Source organism: Lagenorhynchus albirostris, chromosome 19, assembly GCF_949774975.1.
Source record: "Lagenorhynchus albirostris chromosome 19, mLagAlb1.1, whole genome shotgun sequence".
Taxonomy (NCBI): domain Eukaryota; kingdom Metazoa; phylum Chordata; class Mammalia; order Artiodactyla; family Delphinidae; genus Lagenorhynchus; species Lagenorhynchus albirostris.
The window spans coordinates 17,969,181-17,993,633 of NC_083113.1; the positions used below are offsets into that span (position 1 = coordinate 17,969,181).

The following is a 24,453-nucleotide window of genomic DNA, read 5'->3' on the forward strand; positions in this document are numbered from 1 at the left end:
TCTATCTCATAATTAAATCTGATTATTTTAACACTTAAGATAGCATTACTCAAAGGTGAACTGTGGACCACCTGCATCAGGGTAAGCTAGAAAGATTCTCAAATCCACTGACTCAAATCTTCTGGGAAGAGGGTATAGAAATCTGCATTTTAAACCAATTCCTCAAGAGTTTCTTATGAATACTAAAGTTTCAGGTTCACTATCTTAGGAGACTTCTGATGTTGATATCCCTATAGAAACTCCAAATAAGAAAGTTTTCAATATCAGATATTATTCATTTAAAGAGTGCCCTAGAGGAAGTAAACACCTTAACATTGTGGAAAGTTTTGAATGTATGCATTTTTCTGCAGAATTGATCCATAGCTAGATAGAAAATAAAGATTTCAGTTTAAATAATGCCTTTTTTTAAATCCTAAAAATTCTTTCTAGTACTTATGAGACTTCCAGGAAAGATGATGGCATGGTTGTAGGTTTGCAGAATATGCCTCCCTAAAAACTAAAGAAAATTAAAAAGTTTAAATATCCTTAAACCAGGAAAATACCTCAAACCTATACCATAAAGCTTTATTAAAAACTATCATTCAGATACTGAATAAGTTAGTACAAACCAGAAGACCAAGTCCAGAATCCACACGTAGCATGCTGAGAAATTTTCCCAGGCACCCTCCAACCTGGTGGACGGGGACACAGATGTGATAAAGGAAAAGATGTAGGACGTCCTAGCTGAAGCATCCCTTCCTCTGGTGGCCGAACAATACTTTATCAGGGCGGGAGCAAGTGACAAGGTCCTACATCTTGTCCTTTAACCAAAAGGAAGGCCAAAAAGAATTAGAAAAAGCAAGACTAATAAAATTACAAGTAGGCCAATCTCACTCCTAAACTTAGCACCACCACTATCGCCACCATACAATGCTTTATAAAGTCCCAGACCTCCAAAGTAACAGATTAGCTCATCCTGAAGCTGCAGGCAGGTGGGGTGGGGTTAAAGGTCTTCCATCTATTTACAAAACCAAAGAGAAGCTCTACTAGGCTTTCTAAGGCATAACAAAACCATTCAAACTATACCCATGTAGTCAAAAGAAAGATGAAAAATCCATTCAGGATTAATATTTATCACAGGAAACAGAAGAAAATTTCAGAAAGAACTGCTTTACATTCTCAAGAAAAATAAAACTCTTATGATCAAAATGATACTGAAAAGAAAAGGTAGCATAGTTAAGGAAAGAAAAAATAGACAAGGCAAATATAACAGAACTAATAAAACATATCAACAATAAGCAGAACAGTCTCTGAGAAAGACAACAGAACAAATAAGAGAAAATATAACTAAAGATATAACAAGCATCCTGACATAAAGACCTAAATTTGATCAGGTTTCACTGTACTTCCAGGAAAAAAAAAATTAGTGCACTATAAGCCATACAGACTTATCCTTTGCTACATCAAAATAAAGAACTCACAGAAACAGTGCCATCAAAAAATAAGAGATGGACAACAAATCCATTTAAGCACATAAATATATGTGACAATTTACTAAGGTGCTAGAATAGAATGTAAATTTAATAGTTCTGAAAAAGACTACAAAGTTACAAAGTGTTGCAAAAATTAGGATGGTACCTATTTCACACAGTATTCTAACAAAAATTGGGAGATGAAAATGACAAGAAGCAGAGGAAACACAAAAGGAAATTTATAAATTAATACTCATCTTTTATAGTAGGAGTCACCTCATAAAATTTGGGGGGAAGTTGATAAATTAACATATGTAGGCTTAAAAATTTGTTATTTGCAGTCCTAAAGGTAACCAACAATAGAGTTGAAAACTAAAGGCATACTTTCCAAAATATGGTATGAAGAAAACTGTTACCGGGCTTCCCTGGTGGTGCAGTGGTTAAGAATCTGCCGCCAATGCAGGGGACACGGGTTCGAGCCCTGGTCCAGGAAGATCCCACATGCCGCGGAACAACTAAACCCATGCGCCACAACTACTGAGCCTGAGCTCTAGAGCCCGCAAGCCACAACTACTGAGCCCTCGTGCCACAACAACTGCAGCCCGCGTGCCTAGAGTCCGTGGTCCTCAACAAGAAAATCCACTGCTATGAGAAGCCCACGCACCGCAATGAAGAGTAGCCCTCGCTCACCGCAACTAGAGAAAGCCAGCGCAGCAACAAAGATCAATGCAGCCAAAAATAAATAAATAAAAATAAAAGTTCCCTTAAAAAAAAAAAAGCTACCATACAGCAAAAGAGGGAAAATGAAACAGTATGAAAACAGAGACCATGAGTTTGAGAAACAGGCTCTAATGATGGAAACCGATTTGATCAGATTTAATGTTTTCAACAGACAGTTCTTGTAGCATTATAAAGAATAAGTTAATTAGAAGAGCAATCAGAAGGGAACACATGTCTGGAAGATAACAGAACAAATGAGAGGTGGTGAAGGTTGAAACCTGGACATTGAGAGTAGAAAGAGAGAAGGCCGGACAAACACAGAAAAGGTAGAAAATTACTAGTACTATTCTGCTACAAAACATTTCAATACATGAATTAGCTCATGTGCAACTGGTTAGTAAGGGAATTATGTCAGTACAGTCAAAAATCACATTGTTTCATCCCTAAGTTTTTTAACCTGTTATTTTTATTTATTTATTGCACTTTAGGGGGCAGCAGCTAAACACAGAAAGCCACAGAGTAACAGTATATGATGCCCAATCACCCCAAGTTTCCTCTTGGCTCAATTTGGCTATGTAATCAGTCTTATAAGTGCTTATTGCATGGTTCTCCCTGATCCTGATGCACTCTTTCATTGTCTCCAACAGCAGATTCAACTCTTTTTTATACTTTCTTCCATCAGGCTACCTTACATTTTTTTCTTTCAAGCTGGTAGACGACTTCATTGTTAGGTATACTTCACCAGCATTTTTGTTAACTCTATCATTTCCATTCATTTTCTTTTTCTTCTTTTCTTTTTTTTTTGGCCACACCACTTGGCTTGCAGGATCTTAGGTCCCGGACCAGGGATTGAACCTGGGCCCCAGCAGTGAAAGTGCCAAGTCCTACCTAACCACTGGACTGCCAGGGAATTCCCTATTTTTCTTAATTGTGGTAAGAATACATAACATGAGATCTACCCTCTTAACAAAATTTTAAGTGTACATCACAGTATTGTTAATTATAAACAGAGCTCTACAACTTTACCACCTTGCTTAATGGAAACTTTATACCCATTGAACCACAGTGTATCATTTCCTCCTACCCGTAGCCCCTGGCAACCACTATCCTCCAGTATATTTTCTTCTGTGACTTGGAAAATAAAATCAAAAAGGAAGCAGAGGGCCAGTTTGGAAATTACTGGGCAAGTGCTGGTGAAAAGGTACCTAAAGAAGGAGGTCAAAACATAACATTATTTATGAAATGTAATTTCTTACTTAGAGTTCTACAACTCTGTCCACTTTTTTTCAAAATAGACTGCTATATTATTCGTTACATCAAATAATATATTTGATATACAATAATATATTGTGTATTAGGTAAATATACAGTAACATTAAACATTCTATGTATGAGGCAGATTATAAAACTATTATTTTCAAAAGATTACAACTATCTGAAATTAAAACATATATGTCAGTGACATCATGGAAGATGGTAGAGTAGGAAGATCCAGGAATTGGTCCCTCCACCCAAACAACTATTGGGCTGGCAAACAGTCTGAATTAACCTTTGTGGAACTATGGAATCTAGTCAAATGCCTGTAGCATCCAAGGGAGCACCAATGAAGAAAGAGGCCAGTAACCTTTGGTGAATTCTGGCATTTTGCAGAGTGGCTGGCTATTACCATTCATCATCTCCCATCTCTGTCAAGGGCAGCTGTGGGGACAGTGGCCCATGTTTCTGGTGCAGCTTGCTGATGCCAGGTGGGCAACAGGGATCCTGTCCTCCAAAAAATTAGGGTTGTATGACATGATCTGCCTGAAAATTCACTGAGGGCCCAGCACAGAGGCTGGCCATTGTTTCAACCCTCAAGGGCAGGGCACAAGTGGCTTCCCTAGTAGTGCTGGTGAAGGCATTTAGAAGAGTTAGCATATCCTTCCCCCCTCAACAACAGCAGAATGTACATTATTCTAAATTGCACATGGAACATTTTTCAGGACAGACCAAATTTTAGGCCAAAACCAACTCTCAATAAATTGAAAAGGATTGAATTTTATGAAATATTCTCTGACCACAGTGGAATGAAGCTAGAAATTAATAATAGAAGGGAAACTGGAAAATTCACAAGTACGTGTAAATTAAACTGACTCTTAAAGAACCAATAAGTCAAAGAAGAAATCACTAGGGAAATTAAGAAAAATCTGAAGACAATTGGAAAAGAAAATACCCCCTGCCAAAATCAGGGGATGTAGAGAATGCCATACTCAAGCAGGAAATTTATAAATGCTACACTAAAAGAATCTCAAATGATCTTTATTAAGAAACTAGAAAAAGAACAAACTAAACCCAAATCCAGCAGAAGGAAGGAAGGAATTTATACTGGATTAGGGATGAGATGAACAACATAGAGAACAGAAAAACAGAATCATCAAAGCCAAAAATTGGTTCTTTGAAAAGATCAACAAAATAGACAAACCTTTAGCTAGACTAGACTGACTAAAGAAAAAGATGAGCAGATGTAAATAACTAAAGTCAGATGAAAGCAAGGACATTACTACCAACTTTACAGAGATTAAAAGACTCAGAATACTACAGACAACGTATGCCAACAAAATAGATAAACTAGACAAAAAAGAAAAATTCCCAGAAACATACAAATTACCAAAACTGACTCAAGAAGAAATAGAAAATCTCAACAGATCTTTAACAGGTCCAACAAGAGACTGGACCAGTAATCAAAAACCTCCAAAGAACCAGGTCCAGTTTCACTGGTGAATTTTACTAAACATTTTAACATCAATCCTACTCAAACCTCTCCAAAAAAACAGAAGAAAAGGGAACACTTCCTAACACATTCTATTAGGCCAGCATTACCCTGACACCAAGGACAGACAAAGATACTGTAAGAAAACTACAGACCAATATCTCTTATGAATACAGACACAAACACCCTCAACAAAATACTGGCAGACTGAATTCAACAGTACATTAAAAGGACTATAAACCATGACCAACTGGGATTTTATTCTAAGAATGCAAGGGTGGTTTAACACACAAAAAAATTCAATGTAATATGCCATATTAATAGACCAAGGTAGGGGGGAACGCCACAGGTTTCCTGCAATAGATGCAGGAAAAGTGGTTGTTAAATTTAACACCCTTTCATGGTAAAAATACTTAGCAAACTAGGAAAGGAAGAAAACTTACTTTACATGATAAAGGGCATATATGAAAAACCCACAGTTAACATCACATTCAATGGTGAAAGACAGAAAATATTCCCCTAAGAACAGAAACAAGACAAGGATGTCCACTTTCACCACTGCTATTCAACAATGTACTAGAAGTCTTAGCCAGCACAATTAGGCAAGAAAAAGAAATAAAAGGTATCCAAATAAGAAAGAAGTGAAACTCTTCTTGCAGATGACACGATTCCATATATAGAAAAGTCCATAAAACCTATTTTTTAAAAAACTACTAGAGCTAATAAATGAAGTCAGCAAAGTTACAGGTACAACATCAGCACAAAAATCAGCCGTGTTTCTACCTACCAACAATGACCAATCCAAAAAGGAAACTAAGAAAACAATCCCACTTACAACAGCATCCAAAGGAATAAAATATCTAAGAATAAATTTAACCAAGGAGGTAAAAAACTTGTACACTAACAATTACAAAATGTTGCTGAAAGAAACTGAAGACCTAAATAAATGGAAAGTCATCCCAGGTTCATGGATTGGAAGACTTAAGATTACAATGCTCCCCAAAGTGATCTACAGATTCAGTGCAGTCTCTATCAAAATTACAATGGCCTTCCCCCTTCCCCCAGAAATGGAAAAGCTAGCTCTCAAATTTATATGGAACTTCAAGGGAGCCTGAATAGACAAAAGAATTTTGAAAACATTGGAGGACTCATACTTCCTGATTTCAAAATCTACTACAAAGCTACAGTAGTCAAAATAGTGTGGTACTGGCATAATGACATATAGATTTATGGGATGGAATACAGAGTCCAGAAATAAACCCAAACATCTATGACCAATTAATTTTAGACAAGGGTCCAAGACTGTTAAACAGGGATAATAGAACAGTCTCTTCAAAAAATGTTCTGGGCTTCCCTGGTGGCACAGTGGTTGAGAGTCCGCCTGCCGATGCAGAGGACATGGGTTCGTGCCCTGGTCCGGGAAGATCCCACATGCCGCGGAGCGGCTGGGCCCGTGAGCCATGGCTGTTGAGCCTGTGCGTCCGGAGCCTATGCTCCTCAACGGGAGAGGCCACAACAGTGAGAGGCCCGTGTACAGCAAAAAAAATAATAATAATAATAAAAAAATAATAAAAAAGTTCTGGGACAACTAGATAAATGTGAAAGAATGAGGGTGAAATCGTACCTTACTCCATATACAAAAATTATCCCTAAGTGGGTGTGATATTAAGATATCATAAGAAATACATATATATATATATATATATATATATATATATATATATATATGTCTTTATCTCTAGCTCCTGGCCAGAGTGCCTAAAACTTCTGTAATTTCCTAAGAGATAAAGGTACTAAGAGCATCTTTTGCTCTAATGTTTGGTCTTTGACCCTGGCTTCTGACATAGAGCTCCTAAATCTCTTGGAATTTCCTGGGTGATATCAGAGCATCTTTTGCTCTAATGAGGAGACTCTTGGTGAAGTCCTGGATAGCTTCAGGAAGGGGGCTGGACATCAGAAAGACGAAGCTATGATAAGGAGCTTGAAACTTTCAGCCTCACCTCCCACCCTCTAAGGAGGGAGAGGGACTTGAGATTGAGTTAATAATTGATCACGCCTATGTGATGAAGCCTCCATAAAAATCTGTAAACTATGGGTTTTGGAGAGCTCCCTGGCTGGTAAAGATGTGGAGGTGCTGGGAGGGTGATGTGCCTACAGAAGGCACGGGAGCTCGGCACCACTTCCCACATTTTGCCCTCTACATCTCTTTCATCCGACTGTTCCTGAGTTGTATCCTTTTATAATAAACCAGTAATCTAACAAGTAAACTGTTTTCCTGAGTTCTGTGTGCTGTTCTAGCAAATGATCAAACCAAGGAAGGGGTTGTGGCAACCCCCAATTTATAACCAGTTGGTTAAAAATACAGGTCACAAGCTGGGCCTTGAGACTGCTGTGGGGAGTGGGTGGGGGGAAGTCTTATGGAACTGAGCCCTTAACCTGTGGTAACTGACACTAACTTCAGATAGACAGTGTCAGAATTGAGTTAAATTGTAGGACACCCAGTTGGTGCCCAAGGAGTTGGAGAATTGATTGATGTGGGAAACCCCCCCCCACCCACAATTTGGAAGCTAGAATGGAAGAGAAACACAGAATTTTTCTTTCAGTGGGTCAGTGACCTAAATATAAGAGCCAAAACTATAAAAATATTAAGAGAACATAGGAGTAATCTTTATGACCCTGAATTTGACAACGGATTCTTAGATTTGACACTAAAAGCAACAGCGACAGAAGAAAGAGATGAATTGGACTTCATAAAAATTAAACCCTTTAATGGGAACATATGTTTATGTATGACTGATTCACTTTGTTATAAAGCAGAAACTAACACACCATTGTAAAGCAATTATACCCCAATAAAGATGTTAAAAAAAAAATTAAACCCTTCATAAAAATTAAACCCCTTCTTAAACAGTATTAAGAATATTAAAAGACAAGCTATGAAATAAGAGAAATGTTTGTAAGTCATATATAAGCGTTTAATATGTAGAATATATAAAGAACTCAACAAATTGTTAAAGACAAACAATCCAATTAAAAATGAGCAAAAACTTGGAGACACTTCTCAAAAGAAGATATACAAATAGCCAACAAGATCATGAAAAGATGTTTAATATCATAAGTCATTACGGAAATGCAAATCAAAACCAACATGAAATACCACTTCACAACTACCAGGATGGCTTTAGTAATAAAATCAGAAAATAACAAATATTGACGAGGATGTGGAGAAATAGGAACCCTTGCACACTGCTGGTAGAAATGTGAAATGGTGCAGCTGCTGTGGAAAATAGCTTGGTGGTTCCTCAAAAAACTAAACATATAATAACCAAATGACTCAGCAATTTCACTCATATATAAAAAACCTATGTCCACACAGAAATGAATGTTTCAAGTAGTATTATTCATAATAGTCAAAAGTTGGAAACTACCCAAATGCCCATCAACAGATGAACAAACTGTGTTTTTTACACACACACACACACACACACACACACACACACACACACACACACACACACACGAGTATTATCCAGCCATAAAAAGGAACAAAATGCTGATACAGGGCTTCCCTGGTGGCGCAGTGGTTGGGAGTACGCCTGCTGATGCAGGGGACACAGGGACACGGGCTTGTGCCCCGGTCTGGGAGGATCCCACATGCCGCGGGGCGGCTGGGCCCGTGAGCCATGGCCGCTGAGCCTGCGCGTTCGGAGCCTGTGCTCCGCAGCGGGAGAGGCCACAACAGTGAGAGGCCCGTGTACCGCAAAAAAAAAAAAAACCAAAAACCAAAATGCTGATACATGTTACAGCTAGAAAGAAGCTCCAAAGCATTATGCTAAGTGAAAGAAGACAGACACAAAAGTCACCTATTATACAATCCCTTTTATATAATATATCCAGAATAGGAAAAGCCAGAGAGACAGAAAGCAGATTAGTGGTTATTGAGGAAAGGCGGGGAAATGAGGAGGGAATTACTTAATGGGTAAGGGGTATTTTCCCAAGGTGATGAAAAAGTTTTGAAATTAAGGAGAGGTAGTGGTTACACAACACTGTGACTAAACTAAATGCCACTGAATCATACACTTTATAATGGTTAATTGTATGTTATATGAATTTCACATCAATAACATACACAGGGACTTCACTGGCAGTCCAGTGGTTAAGACTCTGCACTTCCACTGCAGGGGGCACGGGTTCAAGCCCTGGTCTTCCTGGTACGGAAACTAAGATCCCACGTGCCGCACGGTGAGACAAAACAAAAACAAAAACAAAAAACCACACACACACACATCCCTACAAATATAGCTGGTAAGAGAATACACAAAATAATAATAGTTGGATGAGAATGTTAAAACTAGGCGTGGTTGCCCTCTATATTCTCAACTTCATCATGTTGTTACCTTGCTTTAATAAGTATTCTAGTTTTTCTTATTCCCCAAACTAGGAAAGCCCAAATTTTAGGCCAGTGTTCAAAAGAGGGGGAAGTAGGGAAAATACTTCTTTTTTCTATTAGTCTTAAAAGAATATAATCAATTCCCCACTCTGGCTACAAATAGCAAAGATTTATTAATAAAAATGTATACCATGATACTCTTTTTTAAAAAAAGAGATAGGGTCAAAGTTCTGGCAAAATCATTTATCTAAAATATCTCTATCTCTAAATCAAGGCAAGCTCAAATATCACACTGTCAAACCTGGTTAACAGTATATTAACACCCATACCCATAGTCATAGTACATGACTACAGGGAAGAGCTATAGTGACCAAATTCCCAATACAATACGTCCATTATAAAATACCAAAGCTTTCTAAGTTTAAATGATAAATATGTCCATAGTCAAGTATGGTTACCATCCTCAAAATAACATTAATATTTTCCAAAAGCCTTAACTTTTTCTTTTTTTTTAAGTCTTTACTGAATTTGTTACAATATTGCTTCTGCTTTATGTTTTGGATTTTCAGTCCCCCTGAGGCATGTGGGATCTTAGCTCCCTGACCAGGGACTGAACCTGCACCCCCTGCAATGGAAGGCGCAGTCTTAACCACTGGACCACCAGGGAAGTCCCAAGGCTTAACTTTTGGACACAAACTAAAAATTATAAATTAGGCTCTAATACTGACTGATGAAGAAGAAAAATAAGTCTGTTGAATACTAAAATGGGAGAGCAATAAACAAAAGGTTGAATCATTCAAGAAATGTCCAAAAGTTAGTTGTGAAACTAAGGCTAAGTTCAAATGGAAATCTAGAATAACATTTATAGTGTCGTTTTTAAAAATATATATTATTTTTTAATTAATTTATTTATTTTTGGCTGCGTTAGGTCTTCATTGTTGCGTGCAGGCTTTCTCTAGTTGCGGTGAGCAGGGGCTACTCTTTGTTGCAGTGCATGGGCTTCTCACTGTGGTGGCTTCTCTTGTTGCAGAGCACGGGTTCTAGGCACATGGGCTTCAGTAGTTGTGGCTCACGGGCTCTAGAGCGCACGCTCAGCAGCTGTGGCACATGGGCTTAGTTGCTCCGCGGCATGTGCGATCTCCCCAGATCAGGGCTCAAACCCGTGTTCCCTGCATTGGCACGCGGATTCTTAACCACTGCACCACCAGGGAATCCCCCTGATGTAGTCTTAAAGTTAAAACTCCTGTCAAGTATCAGTTGTAAGACCTGGTCCCAGACACTTACCCAAACTTAAGTTCCAACCAAGCTCATTATTCTCCACACACGGAGCAGGTTTTCCGTCCTCTACCAAAACTCCTCCCCACATCTGACCTATCCTAAATTTCAGCTTGGATACTACTTGTATTCCTCATGGTTCTCCAGAGAAACAGAACCAACAGGATGCACGTATACACACACACACACACACAGAGATTTATTTTAAGAAATTGGGCTCATGTGAAAATCCCAAATGTGCAGAGTAGGCCAGCAGGCTGGAGACCTAGAGAAGAGTTGTGTTTGAGTCCAAAGGTGGTCTGCTGGCAGAATTCCTTCTTGCTCAGAGGAGGTCAGTCTTTGTTCTATTAGGGCCTTCAACTTGACTGGATGAGGCCCACCCACGTCCCACATCATGGAGAGTAAATATGCTTTAATTTAAAAATTAATCTGGTTAAAAAAACACCTTCAGAAAGGTCCAGAATATTTGACCAAATATCTGGGCACTGTGGCCCAGCCAAATTGACACAACACTAGCCATCACACAACTCCACCAGTGATATTCCCAGATGGAAGTAACACATTCTTCCTCTAAAAATCACACAGTATTCTACCATTGGATATACCTACCTCTTCTAAAAGTGAAAGATCTTCAGGACAAAGATCTGTATCTTTGTTAACTACCACAGTATCTAACACAGTGCCCTACATATTGCTGACATCTGAATATTTCTTTTTTTTTTTTAAACATCTTTATTGGAGTATAATTGCTTTACAATGGTGTGTTAGTTTCTGCAGCATAACAAAGTGAATCGGCTATATGTGTACATATATTCCCAAATCTCCCTCTTGCGTCTCCCTCCCACCCTCCCTATCCCACCCCTCTAGGTGGACACAAAGCACCTAGCTGATCTCCCTGTGCTATGCAGCTGCTTCCCACTAGCTATCTATTTTACATTTGGTAGTGTATATATGTCAATGACACTCTCTCACTTCCTCCCAGCTTACCCTTCCCCCTCCCTGTGTCCTCAAGTCCATTCTCTATGTCTGCCGTCTTTATTCCCATCCTGCCCCTAGGTTCTTCATAACTTTTTTTTTTTTTTTAGATTCCATATATATGTGTTAGCATACGGTATTTGTTTTTCTCTTTCTGACTTACTTCACTCTGTAGGACAGACTCTAGGTCCATCCACCTCACTACAAATAACTCAATTTTGTTTCTTTTTGTGGCTGAGTAATATTCCATTGTATATATGTGCCACATCTTCTTTAGCCATTCATCTGTCGATGAACACTTAGGTTGCTTCCATGTCCTGGCTATTGTAAATAGAGATGCAATGAACTTTGTTGTACATGACTCTTTTTGAATTATGGTTTTCTCAGGGTATATGCCCAGTACTGGGATTGCTGGTTTGTATGGTAGTTCTATTATTAGTTTAAGGAACCTCCATACTGTTCTCCATAGTGGCTGTATCAATTTACATTCCCACCAACAGTGCAGGAGGGTTCCCTGTTCTCCACACCCTCTCCAGCATTTATTGTTTGTAGATTTTTTGATGATGGCCGTTCTGACTGGTGTGAGGTGATACCTCATGGTAGTTTTGATTTTGAATATTTCTTGAATAAATTCTACAGTGGAAAAAGCTACTAAGTAAGCTATTTCCAAAATTGCTGAGCATTGTTTAATACCAAAGGAATTGAATTAAGTTACACAATAAACCTACTTAGAATAAAATGGGAAAATGACTATTTACAGCAAAAAGAAATAGCTGGACATCAATAGGATGGGCAAACAGAAAAAACAGCACATGGATTTAAAAGCTGCACTTGGTATTTTTTTTTTCTCCTGATATTTATCCTTAAGTACAGTTCTTGGTGCAAATCCAATATCCAATATTTATCCTTAAGTACAGTGCTTGGTGCAAATCCAATATCATATATAAACTTTTGCTGAAACTATTTGAGATACTATATATTTGGAATAGCTGTTATATAAGGGTTTAATACAAGGTTTAATTATTTAAATATTAAAAGATCTTCACTCATTAAGCTATCTCTCCAAAACGTACTACCCTGCACAGACCCTGACAGCAGGACAGTAGTAAGCAGGCTCTGGATTTTTTTTACTTGGGCGGGGAGCTTTAAAAAATAAGATTCCACAGGCCTGGACTTTGAATCATACCACAGCCTGTCACCACAAACCTCTGCCTTCTGCACACCTGCACTTTCTCCTTTGGTCCATTCTTCACACTACTTTCCTTCTATTAGGGAATATTACTGCGCTGAATAAAAACATCTGTCCCCAGCCTCTGTAATCTCTTCCTGTACCCACTATATACTTGTCATCCCTAATAGAGACATTACTACTGACCTCTCCGCAATATTCTCAATCTCCTCAGCGCTGTCACATGCCAGTCACTGGTGACTCTAAGATAACAGAGTTCACAGCCCAGATGACTTTCCTCTCACCTTTTCAAACATATTCTTAAAACCAACTCCTTATCACTTAATTCTAAAAGTAAACTCTTGTTTGACTAAAAGGACTCCAAATGGTCTTGTCTTTTTCATTAATACATTTCATTATCTTCACTCATCTTCTCCCCTCTTCCTTGCAGTCTTGGGGGAAGTAAGACCCATACATTTCTTTTAACCCAATGTCATCTTCCACGATTATAGGTTTGAGACCTTGCTCAGTCTTACTTGCAACTTCACTTGCTTCCTCCTGTTGGATTACTAATACATGCAGATTTACTCAGACGTATCTTTGCTCAACCATGAGAATTTCAGACTGAGCTTAAGGGAATAACGACTAGTGAGAATAAGAATTTAGAAAGAGTGCCATGAAGAGAGAATTGTAAAACCAGAAAGCAATTTGAAAATTTAGATGGTGATGCAAAACAACAGTAATAATGCAAAACACATAAATAAGGACCTCTTTGAAATTGTAGATCCTGAAACATTTCTATAAAGCACAGGATGGCAAAAGAAATTTTGTTTATACTTATTATTACTAATCTGAGAGAATAAAATATTCTCAATACTGTCTTAATTTATCATACTGTCTTTTCCTATTAAATGTCAAGTTCAACCACACATTTTCTGACCGAGGAGAATTTTCAGAAATAATAATTCTTTATGTGATCAACAGTTAATTTGCTATGCACAAGGGACACAAGGGGGGGAAAGATGCTGAGGTCTAGTAATGAAAGATAAGAAAAGCTTGATGAGCACAAAAAGAAAATAGAAGGTAAAACACGAACACAGAAGATGCAATGAACACTTCCTGACTAGGGTAATCAAGGAAGGCTTTGCAGGGGTGGTGATACTGAAGCAGAATCTAGGAGTATAAACCTGATTCCCTCCTGATCCATTCCCAATTTTGGTCAATAGGAACCATTATAGGTACCATCATTCGATTCCTCCCTGTTCCTTGTTCAATTCTTTAAAGGCCAACCCACTCTCCTAATTTCTCATGTATCTGCTCTTTCTTCTCTATTTTAACTAGTTTAGGTCTGTATTTCTTCTTTCCCAAACTCTTAAAATATTCCAACCGAACTCAATATTGTCCGCTCATATTGTCCCTCACCCCCAATTTTTGCACAATGCTGTCAGCATAAACTTCCTAAACCTGGACTCTGACACATCACTTTATTGGCCAAAAACTTTCTGTGGCTCCTTACAATCCACCAAGAAAACTCAGACTTGTTCGCATGTCATTCAAATGACAAACGGAATAAACAAAGATAAATGTAGCAGTGGAAGCAAAATAAAAGGGGACGGAGTGCTTGAATCTGTCATCTGACACATTTTCCTTGGGACTTGAGCCTTCCAGAGCGGTTAGTCCTTCTCTTTCGTTTGTGATTTCATTATCAATCTGTTGCTTTGTTCCATTTCAACAGCCATGTAAGAAGGAAGAACATTCCAGTCAAGAGAACCTTGTGAAAAGGCCACAAATCTGAAGGAACCTGACTGATCTGAAGACCTAAATGACAACTAGTGTGGTCCTACCTTAGGTGAGTTGCAAAGTGTTGTGGGTAAGGATAGGTCTTGGACTTTGTGTTGTAGTTGTCTCTGTTCACTTCCCTGACAGACTGCAAACACCCTGTGACCAAGGATTGGACACTTCTTCCTAGATATCCTCTTCATGTGGCTAATTGTGACTATCTGTCAGGCCCTAACTTAGCTGCTGGGTCCTCAAGAACCTTGTCTCTGTTGCTCTCTTTTGTTTACTAGCACCTAGCAAAGTGTTTAACATATAGTCATAGTAGGCGCTCAGTAATTCTCTTGGATGGATATAATAAGCATCAGGCAGATACAAGCTTCCCTTATGCCCCATGTGCTCCATGCTGTCTTTAGTGTGGTAGGTATCTCTGCTCCCATATGTGCTAAGGTTTCTCCAGAACCTCTAGTTTACCCTCACCAGAGAGCACCAGGGTTGGAAAGGAATGGTTATCCAGTTGTGTAAAATGCAAAAGGGGCTTTGGAAATCTGACCACTGTTGAAACAAATTTCAAGTTAATCTTCCAGTTTTTACCTCTATCTTACCTAATTACTATAGTCCTTGTTTCCATTGCACATAATGATGCCAATTCCTGAGACTTTTAGGAGTTTGGGTGCAAATCAGGTTTACTTCGTGGCTTTACCCACTGCCTACTTAGGCTGCAGCTTTCTAAATACTGCTAAGAAGACATTTAAACTCATCCATTTGTTTTCAGCCTCCAAAATTTTGTGGCTGTTGTCTCCTTTCCAAATCTACTTTGTCCTTTATGGGTTTATGTCTTTAAAAAAAGGCCTTCTCATGTAGTTTTAGTAGGACTTATAAACAGGAAGCAAAAGTGGAAGCATGTCCAATCTGCAGTCTAAATTTAATCTTGACTCTCTAAGCTTGCTTTGTTGGGCATTCTTCCTTGTGTTTGGTTTTTCTATTTTAATCTTCCAAACATATAACCCACAGACAGAGATATAAAAATATTTCTAAGAGCAAATTAATTAATTAAATGTATCCAATAGGAACTAAAAAACAAAACAAAAAACACCAGGGTGGAAGAGAAACTAATCTGAGAGTCAGACAGAGAGAGTAAATTTATTAGGTTACAGTAAATTTATTATGGTACAGATGAACCGGTTTGCAAGGCAGAAATAGAGACACAGATGTAGAGAACAAATGTATGGACACCAAGGGGGAAAAGCGGCAGTTGGAGGGGTGGGATGAATTGGGAGATTGGGATTGACATACATACACTAATATGTATAAAACAGATAACTAATAAGAACCTGCTGTATAGCACAGGGAACTCCACTTCACTGTACAGTAGAAACTAACACAGCATTGTAAAACAACTACACCCCAATTAAAAAAAAAAAAGATTGTTTTTTCAAGATTTACAAGATCCACAGAGAACTACTCAGGAAAAAAACATGCCAGTGTGGCAACATTTCTTAACTCAAGAATAAAGCTTCCAGAGAGAAAAGTGACTGAGAATCAGACTGGCATCAGCAACACCAGCATGTGAGAACTCAACATTCCAATAACTTCAAAGTTCCATAGAAAAAAAATTCTGAATTTGTAACAATATAGCCAGCCAGTCAAGTAATCAACAAAAAGATAGGTTCACTAAGAAAATTTTCCACCCACACATCCCCCCACCCCTGCCCTGCAATACTAGGGGAAAAAGAGAGTCAACTAAGAGGTCAACTTGTAAACAAGAAACAGGAATCCCTGAATGTCTCTGAATAGACTGGTGAGAGATAATGGAACAGAGTAAAGCAGTAGAGGTCGTAAGAAGTAAAATTCTGCATATATTTTGAAATTAGAGCTGACAGGATCAGAAACACGTATGAGCTGTGAGAGGCAGAGAAATTAAGGATGACTCAAAGGTTTCTGATCTTACCAACTAAAAGAATAAGTTGTCATTCGATTAGATGGAGAAACAGGTTTGGGACATGCTGAATGGGAGATGCCTAGTAGACATCCTTCCAGGTGGAGATGTTAAGGAGGCAGATGGATACACAAGTCAGGAGTTCAGAGGAGGGGTACAGGTTGGAAATAACAGCAATCTATAGATAGTATTTGAAGTCATGAAGAGAAGAGTCATCAAGAGAAGAGTGCAGATGATAAAATAAGGAAATAACTTGTAAACAACAGAAAAGAAAAAAGAGAGAGGAGAGAGAGAACGAGAGAGTGAAGTTACGAACTAAGCCCTGGCATGCTCCAACATTTGGAGGTTTAGGAGTTGAAGAATCAGCAAAGGAGACTGAGATGCAACCAGTGAGGTATTAGAGAAAACTAGGATAACATCAAGTGAAAAATCTGTTACAAGAAGAGATCAATTGTGCCATATATTGCTGATCAGTCAAGTAGACTGAGAATAGGAACCAACCACTGAATTTAGCAACATGGAAGTCTTTGGTAACCTTAATGTAGACAACTCCTTCAAGGAGTTCTGGTGCAAAGGGAAGGGGAGAAATGGGGCAGTAGATAACAAAGAAGAACTGCATTAAGAGTAGTGCTTTTTTGTTGTTGCTGTTTTTAAGATGGGTGAAATAACAGCATATCTGTGAGTAGACAGGAAGGATCTGGTAGAGAAAGAAAAACTGAATACATAGGAGAGAGAGAGTAGAGAACTGCTAGAGCAATGTCCTTGAATCATCAAGAAGGGATGAAATCTTGCACAAGTGGAAGGGTGGCCTTAGAGAGAACAGTTTATCTATATTGACCAGAGAAAAGGAGAGGTTTGGGGCAGATGCAGGTAACTAGGTACATGTGGGATGAGTTGATAAAAATTCTCTTCTGTTTGCTGTTCTCTTCTCAATTAAATAGGAAGCAAGGTTCACAGGCTGAAAGTGAAGATGGGGGAAGAGGTGGTGGAAGTCTGAGGAAAACAAGGAATGGAATAGTCATGCAGAAAAATGGGACGAATGGACTATGGAAATACAGTATATATATATGGGAAGTAGCCATGACCGCTGGGCTTAGTGAACATAAACGTACAGTGAAATTGGCCAGCATGTCTGTGTTGACACTTGTACAAGAAAGTGGGAGAGGGAAAGGGGGATTGACAGTATATGCTCTGTACTGACTGTAACAACTCCTCGTGGAATTAAAGCAGGAAGTAAAGTTATGAGGGGAGTGTGGGGCAGTGAAAGGTAGTAAGATCAACAGACTATAGACTACAATAGATCTGAATGACTGATGGAGTTGGGGTACCTAGACAAAGATGGAGACAGTGGTTGGAAATAACACTGAGATAGCTACTCTCTGTTAAGCACCTACAATAAAACAGTTAACTTTTTTTTTTTTTTTTTTGCCGTATGCGGGCCTCTCACTGCTGTGGCCTCACAGGCTCCGGACGCGCAGGCTCAGCGGCCATGGCTCACGGGCCCAGCTGCTCCGCGGCATGTGGGATCTTCCCGGACCGGGGCACGAACCCGTGTCCCCTGCATCAGCAGGCGGACTCTCAACCACTGCGCCACCAGGGAAACCCAACAGTTAACTTTTGATATTATCTCATTTAATTCTGAGAATGACTCTGAAAGATGGGCGTTATTATCCTTATTTAAAAGATGAAGTTAAAGCTAATGTTAAATTACTTGTCCAAGGTCAAAGAGCTACTAAGTATTCCAACTGGCCTTTTGGGTCACATTTTCTTTCAGAAACGAACACCTCACAAAACTAGAATAAAATCCTTGTGAATAAAATATTTTACAGACTAACTCACACTTTATCCATTAAAAAAACGTACTTCAAGGATATCCAGTTTTTAAAATGGCTAACTGAAGTATTACTTTAAAGCATCATAGAGAAAATAAAAGGTAAATTGTTTCTACAGAAAACACCTTCTATCATGGAGTAATAAATTCAAGTTAAACTATCTACAGTTACTGCTATTATTACTTTGGCACTGAGTTAAATATAAAATTCTTGCTATGTGTCATGCACAGGTAAGATCTCTTTACTCTTAATATTTCCTTCCTTCTACTATTATTTTCTTCAGGCTTTACGCTGTTTTCTTTACTTCTGATTCAGAAAGTCATGGCTTATTTTACTCCACTGGAAAATGTACAGTTAGTTTTTGGCACTTGACACGAGACTCCCAGAATTACCAAGAAATTCTGCGGACTATGTATGCAACAACAACAAACTGTTTCCCAGGCTCCAAGTTCTGGCAACCTCACTAAATAGGGCGACCAAAAGAAATCGCAGCATTAAGTTTCACTGGATCTTTGCTGTTCTAGGTAGTGATTTTGTGAATTGCTAGATTTGGATCTCCAACTCATGCGAGAATGCAAGAAATCAATAAAGCACTTCACAGGCATTTCATCCATCATACAAAACTCTCCCACTCTCTGAAGTTTATGACTATGTGGCTAATCAACAGTCAAGAAGTAGGTAAGCTATGCCAATGGGCAAGACTTAGCAGATGAGTAAGGAAATAATCCATTGCCAATTTACCCACTTTTATATTCCTCCACCAGTCACTTGATTTTAAAAACAAATCATTTTAAAAGCAGCTGGCTTATATAATCATTCTTCTTCACAAAGTCTCTTTTCCTAATTCAGTGGCAACCTGGTTTTCACTTGAGGGGTATATTATCCAGGTACAGCTAACTAAATATATGTTACATAAGAATTTCATTTAATTTTATTTAAATACTTTAAAAATCTACGTATATAATGCTTATAGGAAATGTAAACTTCCTCCAACTTTGAGATTCCCATAATTAGAAACCTTCAATAACTACAAGTATCCTTTTCATTTATTCAAATATTTACCAAGGGTCTGCTATGTGCCAGGCACTATTCCAGGTACTGAGGATAGAGCAATGAATGAGACAAAACTCTCTGCCTTCACGAAGCTTCCATGCTGTGCGAAATCTCTTAGTATCCAGGATCTAGTATGTGTCTGGGCGTCATATTCACAAACACAGGTGCAAATACAATTGGAAGTATCCCACAAACTATTGATGCATGTCATCACTTTGCAATTCCCTCAAATGTCCTGAACTGATTCTTCTCTTAAATTTTAAATGAAAATAATTGAGCTTGAGTCATAAGGTGAAACTCTGTCTCCCCAACAATGTCATTTGAATCATGTCATAAGATTTTTTCCTCTTATATCCCTATTCTCCAAAATTTCTTACTGTTGGGGGAGGGAACATACCTATGTATTTTAATTTTAAAGAGAGATACAATTGTGAACATGGAATTTGGAGATATCCCCAAGGGACTTCTATAAGATTAATAAACTAAAATGCTAATTAACTTCCATTTATTCATTCATTTAATAAATATTCGTTCATCCCAGGAGCTCAGACTCTACGTGGGGAGCGAAGGTGGAGACAATAAACACATGCAAATAAACAAAGATGATTACGTGTAGGTCATGATCAGTATTAGGAAGAAGAAAAACGCAGAGCTATGACAAAGACTATAAGAAACAAACTACAGCCCAGGTTATCTACTAACATACTTAGACCTACATTAAAGTCTTTCTAGGTTGCCTTTAAAACTTCCTGACATTGATTTAGAAGACTGAGTATTAAAGTTCATCAAATTTACCTCAATTTCACTTTATAGAACTAGAGCTAGTCTGTGAAATCTCTAGCAGAAAATAAAAGACATCACCCATTCAGCAGTACCTCTGGGATTGGACTTTTGATTATATACAGTGTGACCATACAATTTATTATCCAAACTGCAACATTTTCAAGAGAGAAAAGGGATGTTTTAACCATTATGCCAGAATAACAGGCACAAACAAGGACTTTCCACGAGGGCAAACCAGGCCATATGGTCACCCTAATTACATACTACATCAAGCAGAAATAGTCCAAAATTTCAGGACTATTTTATAGTTCCAGATGGATTTAAATTGTAAGTAACATCCAAGTAAAGAATCTAAATTATAATCTGGATCACATAAGCCAAGTGATGCCCTTACTAAATTTAAAGATTTAAATACCTCACAACATATACAAAATTAATTACAGGCGTATTATAGACCTAAATGCGAAAAGGCAAAATAAAAAAGTTTTGAAAAGATAATCAAAGTAACTCCACGACTTGGGATAGGGAAAAACTCCTTAAAAAAAAAGGAAAAGAAACACTAGCCATAATGGAAAAGAGTGATAAACATGTCTACATTAAAAGAACTTCTATTCACCAAAAGAAACCATTAAATGGGAAAAGATACTTGTAACAGATACATCCAGCAAAGGATTCATATTCTAAATATTGAACTCTAGAAAAAAACATGCAATTCAATAGGAAAATGGGCAAAAGATTTCAAAGGCACTTCACGAAAAGATGAAATCCAAGTGACCAAGATATGAAAAGGTGTTCACCTCATTAGTAATCAGGGAGATTAAAACCAGGTACAAATACATACCCACCAGATTGGATAGAACTAAAACATAAAATACCTTATACTAAATATTATTGTTGAAGGATGTGGAACAACTATAACTTTCATATACTGTACTAATAATTGAAATAAAAACTAGTAAACAACTACTTTGGAAAACTGTTTGTCATTATCTAATAAAGACACACAATCCCCATGATCCTGCAATTCAAAGTATACACCATAAAGAAAATTACGTAAACATGCATCAGTAAACTCAAACACAAATGTTCACAAAGGCATTGTTCATAATTGCCAAAAACTGTAAACAATTTAAACAACTGCAGAATATCCAAAACAACTGCAGAAATAAACATATCATATGCATGATGGAATACTATCTCCCAACAAAAGCCAAAATAAATATATACAAGATGATTCCATTTATATAAAGTTCAAACACGGACAAAACTCTATCATTCAGAGATGTAAACTTAAGTGATAAAACTATGAATGTCAGAATAACATTTATATCTAGCTTAAGAGGGCAGTAGTTTGATGGGAAGATGCAGGGGGTGGAAGGCTTGTGGGATGTTGACAATGCCTGTCTTACCCTGGATGGTAGTTACAAGGATCTTTGTTTAAAGATCTTTGTTTATCTACTTATCTTTTCAACATGTGTGGTTATATTTCACAATTAAAAAAAAAAACAAAAACAGCTCCCTAGAGAGGAAAAAAATTAACATCCTAAAAAGAATTCTAAGAATGTTAAAGAGATTAACTCACTCCATAGCTTAAAAAGAGTTAACAAGGATCTCTAAATCCAAATACACACTGTATTCTAAACATACAGTATTCTAAAATCCATGAATAAACTTCTGGCTTCAATCTGTTATACTGCCACTCTTCATCCAAATTTTGAAAAAGGTGGAATTTCAGATATCAAATTACTCAATAAGTCATGTGAATTCTAAAATTTTAAGACCAAACACCCCACTTCTAATTTTGAAATTTGAAATAAGTGCCCGGTTGTTGACTGGACAGTTATAAAGTAGTTTTAGATTAGATACCGCTAGGTAGAATAATATCAAGATTTGATAACTCCAATTTTTTGCAAACACAAATTCCCAAACCTCTGTTACACATTAAATAACTCATATTTCTTAAGAAAAAAGAATATATTATGTATGTGGGGTTAAATATCAAAGCCATAAGTAGAGACATAAATTCAATGATTAAAAAAATATTTTCATTGCTGTACTTATATAACATATTTATCAAGTCATGATAAAAAAGACAAATTATGTTTTGCATATGATTTTAACTATTACAGACTAACAAAATGTTCACTGACCCTAGAAGCTGTTGAAAGGATAATTTGTAAAAATGTGGATCGTTATTAAAATAGACTTTTTAGGTTCTTGCATAAAAGAGTATACAGATTTTTTTTAAAGACTGAAATGAATACATTAGCAATCTTTACAATGTACAGATTTTTTTCTTTGTGAGGAGTGAAGGAACTGGCAAGACACCTTAAAATTCAGATTAGGTAAAACAATGCCTTTTTAAAAAGCTATTAAACCACTTTAAAGAGAAATACTGTTTTCAGCTTGTATGTGGCTCTCACCAAGAACTGTAGAGGACCTCTTCCACAATTTCACAGAATCATAAAAATTAAAACATTATACAGCTAAATATGCACGCGGGGGGGTCGGTGGGAGGGGAGAGGAAAGAAAATTAAGATAAAATAATTTAAGGCTCCCTACCCAGATATAAGATTTGTCCCAACACGAGTGCTATTAAAAAGGATGTACCAGAGAATCCAAAAAAAATGTCACTAAATACTTGCGTGATACCGCGAAATGACTCTCCTTGGTCAAAAATTAATCTTTTTTAAAAAAAATAGATTTAGAAAATTTTTTTCCTATCGCCGTACCTCTCTCCTTACCATGCTATTCATTCTATAACTCTACCATGTGCTGCGAAAATTATCAATACCTTAGTTATCTTGCTTCCGTCTCCTAAGTGTTCTAAAAACTTGTGAGGTTTCTTTCAAGATCAGGAGCTAAAGTTTATTTTCTTCCTGGTTTCCCGGCGGAGCTAAAGCCCAGACGTGTAAACGGAAACAAAACCCAGAAGACTGTGGCGATGCTAAATATTTGCGGGAGAACAGCTTCCTCCCCGACCCCAGAACTCTGTCCCAGGGAGCCTGCACGGGGGTCGGTCAGCGCCCACTGACCACTCAGATCTGCCTTGTGAACAAGGGTCCCGGAAAAAGCTTGAACAGTTCTTCCCCCCGAGCTTCCAGAAACAAGGCCGAAACGAGAGCGGCAAACATTTTTAAAGAGATGGTTGCACAACAGGTTTGGAGAAGGATTCCAGTCTAACAGGTAAATACCACACAGGAGACAAGTGGGATGTGATCTGCTCCATGGTACCAATGGCATTTCGAGACCGTCTGCGTCGCAGAGGAAATCCAAAGTTTGGGCACATCACTTACAGTTCACCTGAGGGATATGCAGCGAATTGAAATTAAGAACGCGAGAAAATGGGTGCCGGAGAATCAACAAATCAGCACTTTAAACTAAGACTAGGAGGAAAAATTCTTTGACTACTCAGGCTTTGTTTGATGCTAAGACCGAATTTCGGAGTTGGAAGACGCGTATCTCCGTGTTCTTCGGCCCGTTCTCGGACTTCAGGGCCGCCGTGCCCGCCCAGCTCCCGGTCCTTAGTCCCCGGATTGAAGGCGCGGACCTTGGGGCAGAAGCCTGGGAGCCCGGGGAAGGCCGCGGCCCGGCCCAGCCCGCGACGCCTGGGCCCGGAAGGAGGGAAGGGGGCGGCCCCGCTCGGGAGGACGGCGGAGGGAGTAGGGAGGGAGCGAGGAGGTAGCGGGCCGAGAGCCGGGCGCAACCCCGAGCGCCCGGCCCGGCTCCACACCCAGAGGCCCGCCCCGGCGTACCTTTGGCGAGAGCTACGGTAGAGTTCTCGGTGTCGATAGTGTAGAGGATGCCCTCGTAGCGGATCTCCGCCTTGGAGATAAGGCTAATCTTGCTGCCGATGTAAGGGGTGCCCCCGCTCATGGCGCCGCCGCCGCCGCCGCTCCCGGCCGCTCGCAGAGAGGCAGATCCCGCGCCGCTGTGGCCGCTCAGCACGCCCGCTTGCTCCGTAGGCGCCTACAGCAGCCGCCTACAGCAGCCGCCTCAGACCCAACATGGCGGCAGCGCCGGCTCCGCTACCCTCCCCCAGCCTCCCGCCCTCAAGCCGCGGCGCGGCGGCTGCAGCGGCGGCTGCGGCGGCGGCGGCTGCGGCGGCAGCACCAGTGGCGGCGGCGCGAGGCATGCTGGGCCGGGGAGGCCGCGCTCTCGCGAGAATCGGCCGGCTGTAGGCGGCTTCGGACGCCTTGGCAGCCTCAGTAATTCTAGCTTCGCCGCTTGATCTGATCTGTCGCTACCGTGCCCGCGCGGCCTGAGAGGAGATTCACGGAGAGGCCAAGTTCCTCGGGACGCGAGGACACTGTAGGCTGGGGTGGCGGCGCGCGCGATCCTTTTG

The 24,453-nt window shown here is 39.1% G+C and overlaps 1 protein-coding gene across 5 annotated transcripts in view; it reads right to left on the bottom strand.

Annotated features, from left to right (window-relative positions):
- Positions 1 to 24,208, bottom strand: part of LSM14A (LSM14A mRNA processing body assembly factor) — a 56,006-nt gene extending 31,798 nt beyond the window's left edge. For 2 of the 5 annotated variants that reach the window (XM_060129706.1, XM_060129705.1), the window contains exon 1: positions 23,864 to 24,207. In XM_060129706.1, the coding sequence (XP_059985689.1) occupies positions 23,864 to 23,984 (121 nt within the window). In that variant the 5' untranslated portion in view covers positions 23,985 to 24,207. Of the gene's footprint in view, positions 1 to 23,863 lie in introns of all 5 variants that reach the window. The other 3 variants (XM_060129707.1, XM_060129704.1, XM_060129703.1) reach the window with 2 other exon arrangements.
- Between the last annotated feature and the right edge of the window lie 245 nt (positions 24,209 to 24,453).